Below are 21,025 nucleotides of genomic sequence, written 5' to 3'. Positions count from 1 at the left end.
ACAAAAAACGCAATTTTCAGAAACTACAGCTGCCACAATGCAATACCCACTCCCCCCAAAAACCCCCAAACAAACAGTAAGAGTGACTCAGCTGCTGACAAAATGAGCGAAGAGCAGGGTAAATTACTGCATACTCTGATGTGTAGTTTCAGCAGGTGAATCTACTTAAATAAGCCAGCTACAATTCACTCCACTTTCGAGATCAAGCAAGTTCCTGTTGTAGCCTCACCACCGGACAGATATTTTCTGATGGTACCTGGCTGGTTATCACACTCATGTAAATGGGAGCTCAACTGCAAGTTGCCCCCAAAGCAATGAATGACATCGTTCAGGCAAGACCACATAGTATATGCTAGGGGTTTTTGATTTTTTAGACTCAAAGCACCCCTCAGAAAATGCCAGCTCTGAGCTTTCACACATTTTTGACCATGGAAAAATAATAGAGGAATTCTTCTGTTGCAACAAACTCAGGAAAACCATAGCCAGACAGAAGGGTTTTGACACTATGGATTCCTATTTGAAATCTCCGGGTTTGCCTTGTGAATCACATGTTGGTGCTTGTACACCTTATTGCACTAAAACTGTACAGCCCTCTGCGGGACCCTTTATAGGAACCCAAGGCACTCCAGTTGAGAATCAGTGGCATATACATATACATACTGCAGAATCCTGATCTAGGCAATACCACAATACAAGTTGCAGTAACAGCAAACCTGAAAATGAAGAGGCCACAAACAAGTAACTACTCAGAATGAATGAAAGGGGACAGGGGAAGATACCCAAACCTTTTTGGCAACATTTCACACTTAAGAGTCTCCTACAGAGGAGCAGAGAAACAAAAACATTTTACTGGATAGCAGAAGATACAATGCAATAGTGCTTTATCAAGAGCCTTAAATTCAGAGAGCCTCTAAGGTGCAGCAGTTAAACTTTCTGGACTGCCATGAGCCATTTGTGACTGAAAGTAAGAAGCATATAGTACTGGGAGGATATTTTCAGCCTTCTGAGCAAGGAACTGGGTTTGTAAATGTATGAAAGGAAACAATTTTGCCCAATTTAGGATCAGACACATTGCCAGACTTTCCCCACTGTTTTGGACTGAATGAAATCCCTGTCACAGGGAAGAGACACGGCACACATGTGCCTCAGTGGAGATCAGGGAATGGTGGTAAAATGAGCAATTTTGCATTGCTTTGTGTTTGTGCTTTCTAAGTATGCCCAGTGGAGTCTACACTATGCAGTTTGTTCTGTTGCCACCTACTAAGCAGTAAGATGAAATGGAAAAACCAAGTATTAGATTGAAATCTATATTACAGGTATGAGGACAGTGCTGTCTGTCTGATAGAGGGCAGTACTTCTGTCTGTAAACAAAATGAGGTAAGGGTGGGAATTGTGTAACTTAAGACACTTCCTGCGTTTATATGTAAAATGTTATCTCATTCATGCAAAACGTTATCTCATTCATGCAAAACAAAGTTGCAGTCATCTCCCAAATGACTGGAAATTAAAGTTTCCAGCTGAATACAAATTTTCAAATTTTAAGCATGCTAACCATTCTCCTAACAGTCCATTCATCCACCCAATCACCATTCTGAAACAATACATTGTGGCCAAATTTTTAAAGGTATCCTCAGTTTTGCTGGTGCATAGCCAGGCATAGTATCTAGATTCTTACGTGCAAGAGTTAAATACCATCATTTATAGTTGTAACTGATGGACAGCAAAACTAGAGGCTAAATAGACTGCTTCAAAGCTTTGGCCTTATATATACAGAAGACTAACAAATAACCGTGACAAATAGTTACTGTACATCGCTGTGGAATGGCATCCACACTGTGTGCTGTAGGAGGAGGACCATATTGGTTTTATGCTCACCAAAATAGCCATCTTCACTTTGTAACTTTTCAGCCAGGTCTAACGCATCATTCATTTCATCTTCTAAAAGCTGCTTCCTGCGTGCATCAGCAATGGCCGTGGCTTCCTGCTCTGCCTCCAGTTGACTTGTTCTCTTTAGATTTTCTTCCCACTGTGTAATAGACATTTCTTTAATGCATTTCCAATAAAAGTGAAAGCAAAAGATGAAGCCATTTGATTCTTTAAAATTACAGTTCAACAATAATTTAGTGCAAAAAGTGAGACGCTGTTTTATATTCAGGGGTACAGCTTCCCTCCCCTCTCCCAGAAGCAAATAAAGAGGTAAACAGTTGCAGAATTAAGATTAACTACACAGTTATAAAGACTTTCCCTTATCTTCACATTTCCAAAAAAGAAGAAAGAGGTCCCACTGTATTTTGCTGGTGTTCCTGGGACACCTCCAGCAAAACAGGAAAGAAAAGGCATTTTTTTTTCTTTTTGGTAATCTCTCAGCTCTTCATTCTACAGCACAAGAGTCAAGGAGACAAACAGTGGTTTCACTCTTTTGTGGGTTGCATGTAAGAAAATAAAAAAGAGCACTTACCTTTTTATCTTCTGCCTCCTTCATGACATTCAACAGCTCTGTTTCCTTTACTCTGTTATCATGAAGGAGTTTAGCGATCTCTTTGTAATGGTCCTCACGGTGTAGGTCACCACATCTTTGTTTCTGTGACACTTGGGTTCTCCAGTCTGTGTCAATGCACTTCTGATCTGCCTTTGCTAAGCTTTCTTCAGCCAGCTAGAAAGATGCAATTCTTATCAGCATTGCAGTTACTTTAATTTTAACTTGTTGCCCTATTACAGAGAAAGGCTAACTTTTCTCTGTCCAATCTTAAATGCATTCCCTTACCACTGTTAAATATCTCTGTCAGTTCAGAGAACTCCCTTTGCAAGATATCCTTCTCAATCCCCCACAGCAATTGTTTCTCTCTCATCTCTGCTATCATCTAATTTTATACACTGTATGTATTTTTGAAATGGGACATAAACCTAATCTCTGATGTTATAGTTACCCCTCTGTTAGCATTCAGGCATGCACCTCATTTTAGGTACAATGACATCAGGGCAACACCACAATTTTATCATTCCTACCCACACCCAACATGTCCAACCAAACTAGAGGGAATTTAAAAACAATCATGGACCTCTACGGTCATTTCTGGCCACATTCTGGATGCACATGCCAATCATTTGGGCAATGAGTTGGCGTGTACTGTTTTCTAACTGGGCAACTAGTTTGTGACTGGAAATCTAAAAAAGCTGGGTACTTCATTACCCACATTTGAAAGTCAATGCCTATAGTTAGGATGTCCACCAAAGTGGATATTTCTGGTCATTACACTAAATAATCTTACTAGGAAGGTTATCTACAAGAAGGAACATGCTAATTTTCTCACATGACTTCCAAATTTGTTGTAGGGAAAGGAAGGTTTACAAGCCATGACTGGCATGATTTCAATATTCTCTAACACTCTGGACTCTTGCAAAGATTGTAGCCAAAGCAAATTCACACTTAGAGTCAAAATCTAGATATTAGGGTACCTGGAGAACTAGAATTTTTTCTTTAAAGATATTCATGTTAGCTGGTCGGATGAGATATTACTTCCAAAACTTCCAAGTAAATCTATCTTACCATCTGTGCTTTTTGCTTTTCTTCCCGATCAATTTCTATCAATCTCTGGACTAGGTGATCTTCAAGATCAGCTTTTCTCCGATTGGTGTCTAGCTCTCCTTTTACCTCTTGCATCACTGTCTCTTGATCTTTGACAAGTTGCTGTAAAAAAACAGTTGTGCAGAAAACTGCTGTCATTAAGTTGATAATTTACATTAGTTCATTAATATAATTTGCTTTTTTGTTAACAGCTCCACTACAAAAAAGGAATACATTCAAGGATATTAGTTTACACACATATATACAGACCTTCCTGTATAAAGCAACTAACCATAAATGTCCAAAAGAATGAGTCCTTCCCTTGATTGTTTTATCCATTTCAAATTAAACCAATACACTGAGTATGAGTTACTATGGTTTCTTCAGTGCTGATGTAACCTCATTCAGTGAACTTCAAAATTGGAACATCCCCTTACTGAAATAGTAATCTTTTAACCAAATGTTTCACAGCACTTAGCAAACAAATTAGATTTCATAGTGCTCACAACACAAGCATCTCCACACACATTATTTAACTGGTAAACTAGGCTATAGAATAATTAAATGATTTGCTGAGGTTCATACAACAAGGCAGCAAAGGTAGAAACAGAAGCCATTTAGATTCAACTCTCACCAGTCTTTTCTAAAACTGATCACTTGTTACTTCCTTAGACTGAAGAACATGATCATGAAAATTAATTCCTTTAAACAGCTACTGTCATATATACCACCAAGCATAATAAACTCTTCTAGAGCAGCTTGTGTTATAAAGCTACTATATAGCTAGCTGGCTGTTTACTGAGTACACACTTAAAGAAGTTTAAACCAACTATGCTCAGAACATATTCTGTAGTTTCACTTAGCAAGAAAGTGTTAATGACATGCACATAGAGTCATAGATTGTTAGGGGCTGGAAGGGACTTTGCAGATCATCGGGTTCAGCCTCCCTGCTCTAGGCAGGAAGACAAGTGGGGTTAGGTGACCCAAGCGAGGTGACTGTCTAGTCTCCTCTTGAAAACCTCTAGGGTAGGTGACTGCACCACCTGTGGAGGGAGTTTATTCCAGTCTGGACACCCCGACTGTGAAGGAGTTTTTCCTAGTATTAAGCCTGAAGCAGCCTTCCAGGAATTTGTCCTGGTCTTTCCCGGGGGTGCCCTAGTAAACAGCTGTTCACTGAGCTCCTGATGCACTCCTCATATAGCGATAAGCCGCTATCAAGTCCCCTCTCAACCTTTTCTTCTTTAGGCTAAAGAGGCCCAGGTCCCTCAGTCTGTCCTCATATGGCTTGCTTTGCAAGTCCCTGATCATACAAGTGGCTCTTTTCTGGACCCTCACAAGTTTTTCCACATCCTTATTGAAGTGTGGCGTCTAGAACTGCATGCAGTACTCCAACTGTGGTTTCACCAGTGCTGAGTACAGCAGGACTGTCACTTCCTTAGTTTTACATGAGATGCATTGGTTGATGCATGCCAGCGTGTTGTTTGCCCTGCTGACCACCGCCTCACACTGAAAGCTCATATCCATATGACGGTCAATCATTACCCCTAGGTCCCTTTTCAGCTGTGGTGGAAGTCAAGCTGTCACCACCGAGCCTATATGTATATGTTGAGCGTTGTTTGTAGGGCTATGCGAAACGGCAGCACTCCCTTTTGACCAGTGTTACAATGGAACAGCATTTCGTTTCAAATTTTGCTTCAATTCAAAACAGCAAAACTGTTTCGAAGTTTTGCCCATAGGATATAATGGGGAAGGACAAAATAGCCTATAACGTTGTCATTTCTGGCTTGATTTGGATGAAACATGCAGGAATGGTAGTCCTTTCTGAGGGCATGAAGCCTGCCAAATTTCAGGGAGATAGGTGCAGGGAGTTCAGGGAAACTGCACCCCAAAATCTTGAGTTTGAAAGCAAAACTCATGTCACGTGCATGTGTTCAGCCACAGTGGGGTCAAAACTGCAGGCATGCTAGCCGCTGCAGAGGCCACAAAGCCTGCCAACTTTCAAGGAAATAAGTGCAGGGGTTTGGGAGAAACTGCACCTCAAGCTGCAGACAAGCAAAACTCGTGACATGGGTGACAGTGTGTGTGTTAAGGCGCAGCAGGATGAAAGCTGCAGGTCTGCTAGCCCCTGTTGTGGCTATGAAGCCTGTCAGCTATCAAGGAGATAGGTGCAGGGGCTTCTGGGTTCTGGGGCCCTGCAACTCTAGCTGCTGACAGGCAAAACTTGTGTCATCTTGGGGCATGGGGGAGGAAACTACTGCAGGTCTGGCTGCTAGGCCCTGCTGCAACCACAAAGCCTGCCAGCTGTTAAGGAGACAGGTGCAGCAGGGTTCTGGGGCCCTGCACTCCTAGCTGCTGACAGGCAAAACTCCTGACATGGGTGCTTGCACTAGCTAGCTACTGTGTTACGCAATCAATCAAGATTCACTCAGGACCAGCTCAATACACAGTAGCTAGTGTGGATAATGAGTTAATGAGCAAGGATTAACACCTACAAAACGACAGACTAAGGAGAGAAAAGAATAAATACAGAGCCAGGAACTGCTTCTGCCCCAAGACAGAGACAGTCAGTTGCACAAGCACCCATGTCAGGAGTTTTGCCTGTCAGCAGCTAGGGATGCACGGCCCCAGAACCCCCCTGCACTCATCTCCTTAACAGCTGGAAGGCTTTGTGGCCACAGCAGGGCCTAGCAGCCAGGCCTGCAGTAGTTCCCTTTCTCTTCCGTGCCCCAAGACAGACACAGTTGCACAAGCAACCCATGACACAAGTTTTGCCTGTCAGCAGCTAGAGTTGCAGGGCCCCAGAACCCAGAAGCCCCTGCACCTATCTCCTTGATAGCTGGCAGGCTTCATAGCTGCAGCAGGGGCTAGCAGGCCTGCAGCTTTCACCCTGCTGCACCTTAATAAACACAGCGTCACCCATGTCACAAGCTTTGCTTGTCCACAGCTTGAGGTACAGTTTTACCCAAACCCCTGCACTTATCTCCTTGAAATATGGCAGGCTTTGTGGCCTCTGCAGGGACTAGCATGCCTGCAGTTTTGACCCAGCTGTGGCTTAACACATACACATGACATGAGTTTTGCTTTCAAGATTTTGGGGTGCAGCTTCCCCAAACTCCCTGCACCAATCTCCTTGAAACTTGGCAAGCTTCATGCCCTCAGAAGGGGCTACCATTCCCACAAGTTTCATTCAGATCAAGCCAGAAATGACAAAGTTATAGGCTGTTTTGTCCTTCCACATTATAGCCTATGGGCGAAATGTCAAAACTGTTGCAACAGTGAAACATTTCAACTTGCCTTCTGTTTCAAGGCTGTTTCAATTCTATCTGTTCTGTTTTGACCTCGAAACGAGTCAAAACAGCATTGAAACAAAACTGACAGCGAAATTTCACACAGTCCTAGTTGCTTGCACCCTAAAGAAGTGCACTGGAAAATAATTGGACAAGATTTATCATAAGTCAACTTTTATATGCAACCAAGTTGGGCCTTGCACAGGTGCAAAGTCTGTCCAGAAACAAGATTTGTCTAATAATATCTTTTATTTGGACCAGTTATGTAGTTGGAGATATTAGACAAGCTTTCAGGTATCTTTTCACACGATATGAGGAAGGTATTTTTGTGCCTGAAAGCACATGTAATACCTCTCCCAATTATAGTTACTTCAATACAAGATAATACCAAACAAACCTTGCTTCTTGCAGATTCCCTGGACCATCACAGCTATACACCAAACCTATGGTACAACAAGATGGGCTGAGGTACAGTTGAGATTTTGATGGTCTAACCCACTCCTTACAATTAAGTTGGCATTTCTGAAGCTTCCTGCTGGCAGCTGCATGTTTAACAAGGGGGAGGGTGGGGGATGGGAAGCTATTTGCGTTGTGACGCTGGGTTTCTACCTTTTAAACTCAGTAGAGTTCTTCTCTGATTACTGAAGCAGTGTAGTTCACAATATGGAAAGTCTCTATAACCATTCCTTTTGAAGATGTTTTGAGAGAGAAAGAAACCTTTCCCATAATCCTATTCTTTCCTTTGTTCTTAGTAATGTGCTTGCCAGGGGTGGGCAAAATATGACCTGCAGGCTGGGTGGGAGGGCTTGGCAGCATTCTGGAAATAGGGCACTTTGTTTATGCTAGGTCCATGCAGCAAGGAGTTGCACCAGGACTGGATAGCAGGGAGCTGCATCGCACTCTGCTACAGCCAGGGAGCAGGGAGAAGTGGCTGTGGTACCTGGGTGGGAACACTGGCCTATCTTGGACCTGAGCCTTGTTGTTCTGGCCCATGGCTCTGCAGGGTTGTTGCCCACTGCTCGTGGCAACTGGACATTTTCCATTTCTGTCTCTGGAGAATTAGATCTATATACCATACCAGTTATATAGGAAACTTAGAGACATCAGAATACCTCAAATTAAAAACAGGAGTTGCTGGAAAGAGGAACACATTTATAAAGGATATAAACAATTTACCAACTGCATCCCTACCAAAGGACACCAATACATGCCCTTACAATGCAACTGTTATATCTTCAGGGTTCTGTAGCAATCAATGCAAATGAAGATAAACTGCTCCAATTTAACCCTGCTTTATTCAGGGTTAAAGTTAAGGCAATTTAGCTCACTTTTACCACGATAGACTCATGTAGCCATAAAGTGAGATTGGATCAGCTGTGGTGTGCTCCTGAGCAATGGCTCCCTCTCCCCCTTCTATAGCAGCTAAAATGCATATTTATTCATTCCCGCCAATTCATTTCTAAAGACAGAAATTCCTTTCAATTGTTCTCCAGCCAAGACACAAAAGCTTTTTGCACAAATGAGGAAAGTGTTGCACACAGAAGTAAGCATGCTACCACCTGGGCAAGGGGTGGGGGGTGGGGGGGGGGGAGAGAGAGAGAGAAGAATTTTTCCACAGTGCTTAATTAAAGCAGAGGCTTAAATTTACAAGAGATTGTGCAGGAAAAAAAACCCTATTCAGGTCAACATTAATACAAAAGCAACCAAATTAAATTTTGGGAACACCACAAGAAGAACCATTTCAAACAACCATCTGGCTATATACCTGTTCAAAAAGCCGTCTCTGGGATTCAAGCTCCATCCGCCGCACTTCTACATCTTGAATCGTAGCAGCTGTTTCCCGCTCTCTCATGGATGCCTAGTGGAGAGGAATGAACCAATGGAAACCACAGAAAGGTAGAGTTGTTTTCCCCACATTGCAATCTCCTTTCCTTTTGCTGTACAAAGGATAGTTTTAGAACAGCTATGCCCAACCTTCTGGCTTTGTGAGCAGGATGAGTAGCCCAGGGTCAGTCTGCAGCCTGGATCCTTAAAGACACACGGGATGAGTCTGCAGTTGTGACCTGTGGGCCTGGGTCTGGCCACAGAGTGACCCCAAGTACTGAGGTAAGACCATGTTATCCAACCTGGTCTCGCAGGCCTGGGCACGATTCATAGAAGTAGGGTTGGAAGGGACCTTGTAAATCTTCAAGTCTAACCCCTGCGGTGGGCAGGAGAGAAAACCAGGCTCAAATGACCACAGCCAGATAGACGTCAAGCCTCCTCTTAAAGACCCCCAGGGTAGGAGCCATCACCACTCCCCTCGGAAGTTGGTTCTAGATCCTAGGCGCCTTGACTGTGAAGTAGTGCCTTTGGATGTCTAGTCTAAACCTACTCTCCAACAACTTGTGGCTGTTATTCCTTGTTACCCCAGGGGGCGCTAGGGGGAACGGATCCTGAGCTTCTCAGCAGTGCCACATTATATGGCTCGCAAGGCTCTGCTTGGCTTCAGAAATTAGGCATGCAATTAACAGTGCCACTGGTTCCCTGCTGGCAAATTTCTGGACCTGTAAGGGGAGGCCTGCGGGACTGATGACATGGCTCTGCAGGCTAGACCTGACCCTTGGGCCAGAGGTTGAGCACCACTGTTTTACAACTTTGAGGAAGCTCGTTTTATTTTTTTGGCATTGCTGACTTTTAAACAAACCTGGCTTTTCTCATCAATATGTCAGTTTAAAAAAGCTGGATGGACTGCAGCAAGTGCTAGCAGAACTACATAAATATGAATTCACCAGCCAAGAAAACAACTTTCACTATGCAGCCCTGGTGTCACAATGTGCTAGTCAGCAAAAGAAACTCTAGCATTAGCTATGCATTTTTCCTTATCTATGTCTCTCAGTACACGCAAGGAAATATTGCTGAGATGATACCAAACCTTTCTAGCAATTTCATCGTCAAGACGTTTTAGCTCCATTTGCCGCTGATCTTGCTGATATTTTAGAAAACGCCTTCTTGCAGCATCCAGAAGCTGCAGCTCTTTTACTTTCAATTCTCTTTTCACAGCAGCTAATCTTGAAAGCAAATTAAAGAGAAACAAGTAAACCTACACTGATAAAAGGCTGATACTGAAAAATGAGGTGTTCTTGAATCATAGTTATTTCCTTATCTGCTGCAATTTATTCTCTTTAACCAATGATGCTTGAATCAAAACAGGTTTTGTTTTGGAAATGAAATCTGCACTTTTGCACACCAAATTTAAAGCTAAAAAGATAAGCGTTCTTCAGAGTAAGACAAGTCATCTGAGCTCCTAACGGTTATATTACTGTTGCTGTTAGTAAAAACTAGCTTTAGTTTACTAGGATTTCATAAAAATATTAGGCTGCTTCTGGAAACAACTGCAGATTTTTATGAACTCGTCTGAGGGGAAAGCCACTGACTGCTTTTTAAAATTTAAATATATACATTTAATTTAGAGAGTTCTTTTAAAAAACACATACATCTGTTTGAAAAGTCTAAAAATTGCCCCTTTCACAGTTTAGCTAAAGACTTGCAAAGATTCTGAATTTCTTTTGAAAGGTTACAAGCCTAAGTTTATAAACTTTTTCTGCTTTTTAAATACTAGTACAGCATTAGTTCAAGCACAACACAGAACTCTGAAGTCAGTACTTGACAGTTTATTAAAGCAGAGACTTAATTTCAGCAAAAACATGAGACTATGCATCCCACATTATTACTACTACTACAAGTTACTTAGCATCTAGACACCCCAGCTGAATTTGAGGCCTCATTATTTTAACCACTGTACAGATGGTGTCTGCTCCAAAGAGCTTGCAAGTTAGAGATAGCACAAAGGGCAGGAGTGGAGATGGAATTATGAAGTAATTTACCTAGGTCATACATAAGAACAATTCAAGACCAGGAACAGCACTTCCAGTCCAACGCCCTACTCACTAGACTATACTGCTTCCCTTTATTTACAATTCAAACAAAACCGTGGCACCTTTCTCCTACTGTTAATTATGACAACAGCAGGGAGATGTAGCCAGGGTTCACAATCCCAATCTCACTAATACCTTTGTTTTTGATCTGACAGCTTTTCCTCTTCTTCCAGTAGAATTTTTCTCCTTTGTTCTTCAGCTTCACGAAGCAGTCCTTGCTTCCGATACCAGGCTTCATCTTCCACTTGCCGCTGTACTGCTTTAGCTTCTAGCTCATGAACTAATTGTCTGAAGGGAAGAATTTAATGTCATTAGTGTAAACAAAACAGATTTCAAGAGATTATTCAACAAGTTAAAACTGCTAATCATAGGAAAGCAATAATTTAAATGCCGTCTTTGCACCAGCTGCCCAGTCCTGGAATAGATGGCACCATTTAATCTGAAATCAATTGACTACAATAGATATTATCAAACTCATTTGGTGTCTTTAATATCCTTGGACTACAACATTTTTAAAAGAAGTGTAACGTACACATTATGACAGTGGGTGGCCAACCTTTTTGCAGGCCTGTCACAGTTCAACCCCACATCCTCCTTAAGTGCCACTCCAATCCCCTTCCCTACATGATTTGCTCTTCTGCTTTCTACTTCCTGCCCTGTCTAACACTGTTTTCTGCTCCTTTCCTGATCTGCTGCATGCTACACAAAGAGGCTGTCTGCACCATTTGTGGCAAGGATACCACAAGTTGGCCATCCCTATGTTATTAGAACGAGATAGCTCTGGCTGGCTTATGTTTTCAGCCGCCTGGTTTGTAAAAGTCATAGTCTCCTTCTAGTGCCGTATTAGATAACTGCCTGTCTCAGATTGCTGGAGACATTTTGTTACCCCAACAACACCTTGAACATCCTTACTGTGAAATCTGCTTCATATTAGTTTAAATTATAAACTGGATGGAGAGATGAGAATTCCCAGCACCTCTGAAATTCAGGTCAGTTTTGCCTTCTTAAGATGGACTGCTTAAAAATACCAACCTTTATACCCCATGCTACACATTACATATATTAAGCAATTAACTGATAAATCACACAGTAAATTTAGACTGGCCAAACATGCAGAGTAATTATTATATAATTAACTGGTTAAATTGCAAAATACATTTAGACCAGCCACATGTGCAAAGTAATTATCACAGATAAAAATGACTATCCAGCTATAACACGAGTCAACTAACTATAAAGCTAGTGCTTGAAAATGTATAACAACTCTACAGCTGGTTTCTATTCAGGTTTAATTTGAAGGTGTAGCAGGGCCCTACCTCTACACGTACAGCTAAAGGTACAACGGGATCTAACATGCAATTCATACAATTGCACCTCCTGCCACGCCACAAATGCATGGCAGGAGGCACAATTGTGCGATTGCATATTACAGCCCATCATGCCTTATTGCCAGTGCAGGGGGAGCCTGGGATTGGGCTTTCCCTGCACCAGCAAGAAGCAGGCTCCTGTGGGTAGGAGTCTCATGCACCCTGGTTGAGGGGCTCCCAGTTGCAGACAACCCTCCACGTATCCTGAGGCAGGCACATCACTACCGCAGGAATCTCTCTGCCCTGGGGATGTGGGAAATCCCCAGGACTGAAGAGGCAATCTCCTCATCCTGGGGGTGTCACAACCCCCTGGGACTGTGGCTGCTACAATTCCTAGGACTCGGGGGTTTTTTTGCTGGGCCTAAGGCACCTCTGTGGCTGTGAACCCTGTCAGCTGACGGGAGCTTTTACTGGGATAGCTACTTTGCCTGTACACAATTAACTGGTTAACTGTGCAGTTAACCAGTTAATTGCAAAATACCTGTTACATGTAGAGGGGGCCTAAGTCATCTAAATTGAAAACTGTAGACCAAATATTAGGGAACTAACAAATTAGATGTTTTCAAATGTATCACTATTTTAGCAATTAATGCAGACTCTTCTTTTAACTGAGAAATCCAATAGGCCAGAGAGGGCTAATCAAAAGTAAAGCATTAATCCATTTTTTCTAACAGTCTGTCTCTTTGCCAGAATATACATTTCCTTTATCTACAGTGTATCACCACTCAGATTTTCAATAAATTCGATATATTCCCTTCTGTTTTCCCATGCATACCTTTCTCGTAAGTATTCAATTTCATCCTGTCTGATCCTTTCCCGCTCCTGAGTCTGATAATCCACAATAAACTTGGGATACTTATTAAATACAGGGTACTGCCCCTTTGTGAGTGGTATGAAGTCATCAAGCATACGCTGTGGATGGATATCTGCTGGGGTAGCTTCCATAAGATGATAGGCTTCTTTAATCACAACATTAATATCCAGGTTGTTTCGATGATGGAAGAAATACTGTAAGGAACATGATTTCATTTTAAATACTTAAATGTAGTTAGGCATTTTATTTTGATAAATGTTTAATTATTTCTCGATTCTAAAGCTTGTTTTATAAACACAACAAGAAATCTCCACGCTGATCAATACTCTGAAAAAATACCATCTTAGAAGGCTTTATCCAAAGCACTGCAACTTTTCCAAGAACTTCTTTTGCTTTCTTCCCTTTACCACAAAACATTAGACCTCTATAGTGGGAAATTAGTTATGCAGTAAGTCAGGGTATGAATTTACTGCAAAGCAGCAACTCCTCACTAAATCCCTGTATGGACATACTTATTGCACATTAAGGCCATGTCTACACAGCTTCCTTCTCAATCCTTGGGACAACTGAGAGTTTGACATTCCTGTTTCATGTATGAGAAAACATTTTCATTTCAATTCAGAGGAAGTAAACCAAGATGGCTGCACTGGGTCTGCATTTCAGAATGCAAAGTAATGAAACATGAGTGTGCTAAAACCACTTCCTATTGTGCTGCATCCAGATAGCAAGAAGAATGGTATCATGGTAAATCACTGTCCCACATTCAAAGAGTTAAACTTTCTTGCTTTATTTTTCAAAGCACACAACAAACAAAAAAACAAATAATCAGGGCAAGCTCTTAAGTCTTTAACACACTCAAGTACAATAAATTGGTTATTATTTTCATTCAACAGTGAATTTGTTAACTGCTAAAGGATACTGCTCAAAATAGGCATAGTATATAAACTAACATTCAACACCAAGTTTCCCTTTTAACTTCTAAATATTATACAGTACAATTATCAGTACATTAAGATGCTTACCTCAAAGTCCTCTTTTTGACTGCAGTGAAGCAAAGGAGCTCTGGAACATATAATATAGGCAGCAACCATCATTAGAAGGTATGAAGGATCATTGGAAAAGATATTATCAAACACTTTCAGCCATTCTTCTCTTGTTAGAACCTCAGAGAACAAAGTTTCTAGAAGAGGCCAGGCATATAACTAAATTGGAAAAAATAATAAAATAACCCATTAGTAAAGTTTCCTAGTTTCTGTTACAGAAATAATATATTATTACAAATGGAGATAAATCTGAATGTACAGGAGGATCTTTCTTGTCTTATACTGAGAATCAATTTATAAACACTAACTGGAACCATACCAAAAGATAGATAAGGTAACCATTGGGTGCATCTACACATGTGCTTTACTGTGGAGTTGACTAGTTCTGCAGTAAGCATTACAGTCTACAAGTGTACAAGCTTAGGGTACAGTAAACTAAATCAGCTCTGCTGTAGAATAAGTACTATCTTACAGTGTAGTAATTAAAAGGTGCTAAAAAGCATGTGTAGATGGTGACCAGGTGTATAAATAGCACCCACTCAGCCTAGGCAGCCAGGGGCCTGTTCCACCCAGGTTCAAATTACTGCTGTCCTGGGTGTATGTGTAGATGCTGAGCCTGGGAGCAGTTCACTCAGGCTCAAGTGTCACATTAATTACTCGTGTAGATGCACCCACTATGTACAAGTTAGAAACTAAATATAGTATATAGACACTTCTCTTATTTTCTTTCTTTTTTTCTTTCAGCATTTTGCTCAAAGACAGATATCAAATATTCATTAGGATATTTTTAACATATAACTGATTAGATAACTAAAATATATATAAATTATCTGTTTTCATTTGATTTTGTATGGGCTTAATTCACTTATCTACTGAATTCAGTCAAAACTATGCTGATTTTCAAAACTAAGAGAAAACCATATTTAAAAGGGGCCATAATTGCCCATGTTAGATTTGTGAAAATGTATACTTACATGAAAGAGAATCTGAAAGACAACATGTGATGAAATTGAACAAGATAAAACTACAGGTAAATGACTATATGTTCTTTATATTCACTGTTAAATTAAGTAGTAATAAAAGCTTATATCAAAATGAAAATCAAACACTGTTTACTAACAGTAATTTATCAACTGTGAAACTAGATAGGAGTTCTACCTGTGATGTCACACTGAAGTTTATTAAATGCTGCAGCAATTCCTTATCATGATGTGCCAAGATATTTTCCACCATACTAAGAACGTTGACTGGTGGATTAGGAAAATATTCAAACCAGTGTTGACACCAATTAACTAAGAAAGGAAAAAAACAAACAAACAAGTGCAGTAATATCAACTTAGTAATACCAAAGAGAAGCAGAGGGTTTTACCCACCAGGGCCTAATTTCAAACTTTGATGCTTATTTTGCAACCACTCAGTTGCATAATAGGTACTTGTATACAGTAGCACATGTTTTGATACAGCAGATAATTTCAGTACAGATCACTTACATTTGCTGTATTTCTTTGGAAGGCAATGAAGATTGTTGGTGGCATAAGTTACTGCTCGACTATAACAGCTTAGTACAACCGCACTTTTAAACTAAGATAAAAGCTTTTCTTTACTTGTCTCCCCATGTTTCAAGCATGGATTTAACATGACACCATTATTATACTGGATAAATAAACTTTTACTGATTAGGCTATAAAAATACAGATGTGATAAACTGATTAAAATGCAGCAGTTCAATATTTTTGAATCATAACTGGACCTTACACTGAATCCTAACAGGTTTTTTTTTAATATATATATTTTTTTAAAACAACTCAAGCCACTAATGCCCTCCCAATTAGGATATCATTTGTAATTTATCTTCTCTCAAGCATAGCAAATTTGGGGTTGGATGCAGAGACAAGACTATATAAATTGAATGCGTTTTTAAAGGGATTTTGGAAGTAAATTTTTGCTTACCTATTACAGTAGCAACAACTTCAAAGCAGATGAGCTGGTTGTTCTGGAATAATTTTACAAATGGGAATGATAGCAGAGGAACATATGGTGTCTCACCAAAAATCGCAGACCAGTGAGCCAAAGCCGATAAGGTCCTGTGAATAAAATAGAAGAAATACTTGTCCCCAAAAATGTTTAGCTTGCCACAATATACAAACTATAACTATAAAAGATTGAAACTTATTTTTTTTTAAATAACATCGGGTCCAGGAGTCGACTTGCATTGGTGGGGAATTGTAGGTTTCCGTCATTGTCTTGGAACAACTCTACTGCATCTACAAATTTTAGTAGGCAGCATATTACCTGTTACAACCCCCACAACAGATGGACTAAATTGGGATTAGAAAAAATCCTTAATTTTACATTTTATATCTAATGTAAGTGTAATAAGGACCCTAATGTTATTCTGTACTAAAAAATAACATATGAACAAATAACTCAAATAAACGTATGAACAAAATAACACATGAATATATGAACAGAGGCTTTTATATTTCTTAGGGGTGTGAGAAACAGGCTGTATTCGATTCAGATTCAACCCAAATCAGGGACAGTGATTTAATTAGTTGATTTGGATCACTGTCCCGATTCAATCTGGCCAAATCTGAATGTAAAAAGATTTGATGCCTATTCAGAGAATCAGCGATTTGGCCACAGACACAGCTGTAAATGTTTTCCCTACATACCTCAAGGTACCCAGGCACGGCTTGCAAATGCTGTGATGCTGGGGTGGATGGAGCATCTCATAGGAGCACGGGGGGTGGAGGGGGGGAGGGACCCTCGCATGTTTGGCAGCAAATCCAGAAGTGGATCAGAAGTCCCTGGCTTGATGATCTACTGAGGGAGGACAAAAGGTGCCCCCCTCACCACCCCGACCCAGGAGGCACCAATCACTAAGCCGGGGGCAGGGGGACCACCCTGTGCACTCCCTGACAGACCCGGAAGTGGACCACAAGTGTTTCTGGTCCACTTCCGGGTCCACTGCCAAGTGCACTGGGTCCCCGCCACCCCGCACTCCTGTGGAATGCTCCATCCGCCCCACCATAACAATATTCACGAGCCACCTACTACCTTGAAGTACGTAGAAAAAACATTTAAAGCTGTGCCTATGTCCGACTCGCCAAATCTTTTCAAATCTCTCCAACTCGATTCGGAGGGTTCTGATTTGATCTGGAGAGATTAAAGGGTCTCCTGATTCAATTCGGAGATTCCGCCACCAAATCAGGCTGAATCGAATCAATGACCAAAGCTTCGCACAGCCCTAATGTTTCTACTTTGGTCTATATTTATAATGTCACATATGAGGAACAGGTACTCCTAACTGTTTACATTTTGGAAACTGTTAATAACCAAATAAGCCATTACTGTATCTGAAACTCACTAATCCCTTTTAGTTTGATCATCATTCTACAGAAAAAATGATCACTTAAAAAAAGCGAACAAAAATATTCCCAAACACTGACCCCTCCCCCCCCACAAAAAACCCCCCCAAAAACCCAAACCAAACCTAACACAACATAGGACCATGCTATTCACATCTAGACATAAGAATGTATCAGATTAGGGGACAATTAGTTCCCTTGTAGATGGAAGAGGAAATATCAGAAAGCATCTAAAAGTCACTGCACTTCTTTACCAAAACAACTACAACATAAAAAAGAATGAAAATGCTTTCAAATATACCCGTAAGTAGGTGATAAAACGTAATGTTCCTGGATTCAATCAGATCATGTGTTAACAACTATAATGTAAGAAAATGATATTGTTTAACATAAGACTTAGCTGTTGCAAAAATCAACCAACATTTCCCCAAGCTGGTCCCAGGTAGATGCATTAACATGCATACGTGTTAACAGAAACTTATATTTACCTTTGTAAGACTCGCAACAGTTTCCTACTTTTGATGGGATATTCTTTCTGAAGATCCACAAAGGCAGAGTGGATACCTTTGTCTATCAGGCTGCTGAATGCTAAGTGGTTTTCAGGAAGTTGTAGTAAGGAACGCCAAACAAACATCCTGCAATAATGATGTAGGTTTAGCAAAAAAAAGCCTCCTTTGTTAAGCTAACGCAACACATTTTACTCCATGTGCATGAGAGCGCACAAACGCACCTGTATTTTGCTGGATACTCTCCAAAGCCTTTCAATAAGGTTTGTAGACGTTTCTTGTTTAATCCACCTGGCAATTCATTCTACAAATAGGAAACCAGTAAGAACTGTAAATAGCATTTTTGTCTTCATAAATCTCTGGCTTGAACAGGCGATCATTTCTAGCGGTGGAAATGGCTGAGAAGTGTTCCCTGCTAGAAATCTTCCCAGGAGATGAAACAGTTCAGCCTGCAGTTGCCTTCCCTTCATTCTTTGCCTTCCTAAGACAGGGATGATCCCAACTCCAAAGGGAGAGGGGAACAGCAGGGCACTGCTCCCCCCACAACTTCTATAGACTTAGGGGGGTCCCAATCTTGGGAAGGCACAGGGGAAGCTGCTTAACTCTTCTGGATCACAGAGGAGTCTAACAGTAGTGTATGGCTGTTCATTTTCGTGAGAGAGTTTTGCTCACAGGGGACATCCTCCAGTTGCTAACCTGGAATACCTCCTGAAGAGGGCATGTTTTCTCTAGTAAAAATTAAATATATGCTTGCACACTCCTGATTCCTATCTGGTAGAAATTTAACACCTGTATGTGGCCGATGTGTCAACCAGGAGAAAGGCAAATAATGTTATAACTTGGGGGTTTTTTTCTTACTCTGCTAATTTATGCTTTTGCAGTAGACATGGTAGGAAGTGACAGCAACTGTTAGCAACATCCACTATTACAAGAATTATTACAGCAGTATCTGTCATTGTATCCTAGCCATTTTGCATATAAAATGTTTGATTCAACTCCTACAGTATTCAATGGGCAATCACACTACACTTCTATACTTCAGCGGGAACTGGATCAGACCCTAGATGACTAGGATTTTATGCAACTAAATGGCCAATAAAATTGGAACTAAACAATTAATAACATCAACATAATAAAATGTGTTGTTGCAATGAATCTAATTCCAAGGAGGTAATTGAAGATACATTTAAGAAGTAAAAGCAAGGTAGCTGGATGAAGAAAATAAGCAGTGGTACCCAACAGAAAATTATAACAGCCCCTTCCCCACAAAAAACCCCACCAAATTAAGTGCATGCAGTAAAAGCATTTAGAAGTAATGTTAATAATTAGAACAGCAGATCAGTAAAGCTCTACATAAAGAAATTAAAGAAATGTAACAGAAGCAACAAACCTGATATTAAAGATTTAGTAAACATCTGAATGTAGGAAAAAAAAAACTTACAGAAAATAAACAGAGTTGTTTTGGTGCAAATGCAAGTGCAAATGTTGCAGAACAGGTACAAAAACATTTATAGTACTTACAACTTCTTCTTACCTCTTTATTTTCAAGTGACATATTCAACTGAGGTTTTAGTACTTTAGTTTGAATTTTGTTTCCTTTTGATCTCCAAGGCCTCTCTGATCTTCCTGATGACACTTTCACTGTAAGTTTACTTGTCCCTGCTTTGTTTTTGGACAAATCTCCGACCACTCTAAACAGGGGTGGTGGAGGCTAGTATCAAATAAGAATAATTCAGTTAACATCTTGTGATACTGGGGCAAAAGAATATTGTCACAAAAGAGGCTTTATATTTCATGCAATATTCTTTAATGTGGTGATTAGATTAGGAAAACAGAGATAGACTTTACAACAGAAATAACCATTCAAAAATTGGCAGAAGGCAGGGCAGGGTGTCACTTTACAGCAGGGGCTGGCAACCCCTGGCACACAGGCCAAGCATGGCATGCAAGGCCATTTTGCTTGGCATGCCGCTGCCAGCCCAAGCTCTAGACAGCTGCTGCAAGCAGACTGGACTCCGTGATTGGCAGCAGCTACCCAGAGCCTAGGCTGGATGCAGTTGGGAGACTACAAACAGCTACGCCGGGCTCCACAGCCCCAGCATCAGCTCTATGTTTGCAGCAACTGCACGCACACCTCAGAGCAGACAGTGGGGATAGGGCATGAGGCAGCACAACCCTTCCGCTGTCCGCTCTGAGGCACGTGGTGCAGTCGCTACCAGCATGGAGCTGATGCTGGGGCTGTGGAGGCCAGTGTAGCTGTTTGCAGCCTGCCCACTGCAGCTGCCTAGAGTCCAGGCTGGCTACAAACAGCTGTGCCGGGTCCAGAACCCAGTCATCAGCTCTGTGCTGGCAGTGGGGGAGAGGCCAGGGTTATGCTACCTCAGGCCCCTCCTCCACTGCTCTAAGGCACGCTTGCACCTGCCAGTATGGAGCTGATGCCAGAGCCCAGAGCAGCTGTTTACAGCCTCCCAGCTGCAGCCAGCCCAGGCTAATTATCTGTTTCTATTCATAAATAAGAAGTATAAACCAAAACTCAGAGAAAGGAATAAATGTTACGCAGACGATTTAGAGGAGGTTATGAGTCAGTTTCAGCAGGTTCTGCTTTAGTCTTGACTTTCTCGTATTGACTCACATTAATGCATCTTCTAAAGCAGATGTACAAGCACAGCAGAATGTGGCTGAACACCATGCATATATCACTCTTTGTATAAAAATGATGTTATCGGGTATTTGAATGTTTCTGAAATTATTTAAGTTTCTACAGCACATATATGATCTAGGGATCTGAAAATGCATTTATAAACATTAGTTAATCCTCACAACTCCATTTTAAAAAGCAGCCATCTTCATTGCAGAGAGAAGAAAGTGCCAAATAAGTTGTGAGATTTTTACAATTCATTAAACAACCCAGAGGCAAGGCTAAGGAGAAAATTGTTCAGTCCCTTCGATCATTCTTTTCCCTAACTATACAAATCTGCTTACTTTGAGTAAGTGATACTTAGACGTAACATGAAACTGTACAGAAATTGCTTTCTAATATAATAAAAGCTGGTCTTTAGAATGTGTGTTATTTACAAAGGAACTAGATCTGTGACTGTTTTATACTCATGGCTTCTAAGGTCCAAAATATAAGCTAGGAATACATAAAAGGGAGC

The 21,025-nt window shown here is 40.9% G+C and overlaps 1 protein-coding gene across 2 annotated transcripts in view; it reads right to left on the bottom strand.

Annotated features, from left to right (window-relative positions):
• TBC1D31 (TBC1 domain family member 31) overlaps positions 1-21,025 on the bottom strand; it is a 39,339-nt gene that overhangs the window by 4,552 nt on the left and 13,762 nt on the right. For both annotated transcript variants that reach the window (XM_090040580.1, XM_090040582.1), the window contains exons 8-20: positions 19,405-19,581; positions 18,095-18,174; positions 17,853-17,999; positions 15,944-16,077; positions 15,152-15,285; positions 13,973-14,152; positions 12,912-13,144; positions 10,905-11,057; positions 9,767-9,902; positions 8,618-8,710; positions 3,548-3,688; positions 2,459-2,653; positions 1,876-2,026 (exon numbers count right to left, since the gene is read on the bottom strand). In XM_090040580.1, the coding sequence (XP_089896706.1) occupies positions 1,876-2,026; positions 2,459-2,653; positions 3,548-3,688; positions 8,618-8,710; positions 9,767-9,902; positions 10,905-11,057; positions 12,912-13,144; positions 13,973-14,152; positions 15,152-15,285; positions 15,944-16,077; positions 17,853-17,999; positions 18,095-18,174; positions 19,405-19,581 (1,954 nt within the window). The remainder of the gene's footprint in view (positions 1-1,875; positions 2,027-2,458; positions 2,654-3,547; positions 3,689-8,617; positions 8,711-9,766; positions 9,903-10,904; positions 11,058-12,911; positions 13,145-13,972; positions 14,153-15,151; positions 15,286-15,943; positions 16,078-17,852; positions 18,000-18,094; positions 18,175-19,404; positions 19,582-21,025) is intronic.

Source organism: Crocodylus siamensis, chromosome 3 (assembly GCF_052110815.1).
Source record: "Crocodylus siamensis isolate JL-2025a chromosome 3, ASM5211081v1, whole genome shotgun sequence".
Classification (NCBI taxonomy): Eukaryota; Metazoa; Chordata; order Crocodylia; family Crocodylidae; genus Crocodylus; species Crocodylus siamensis.
This window is presented reverse-complemented; position numbering and strand designations above follow the sequence as displayed.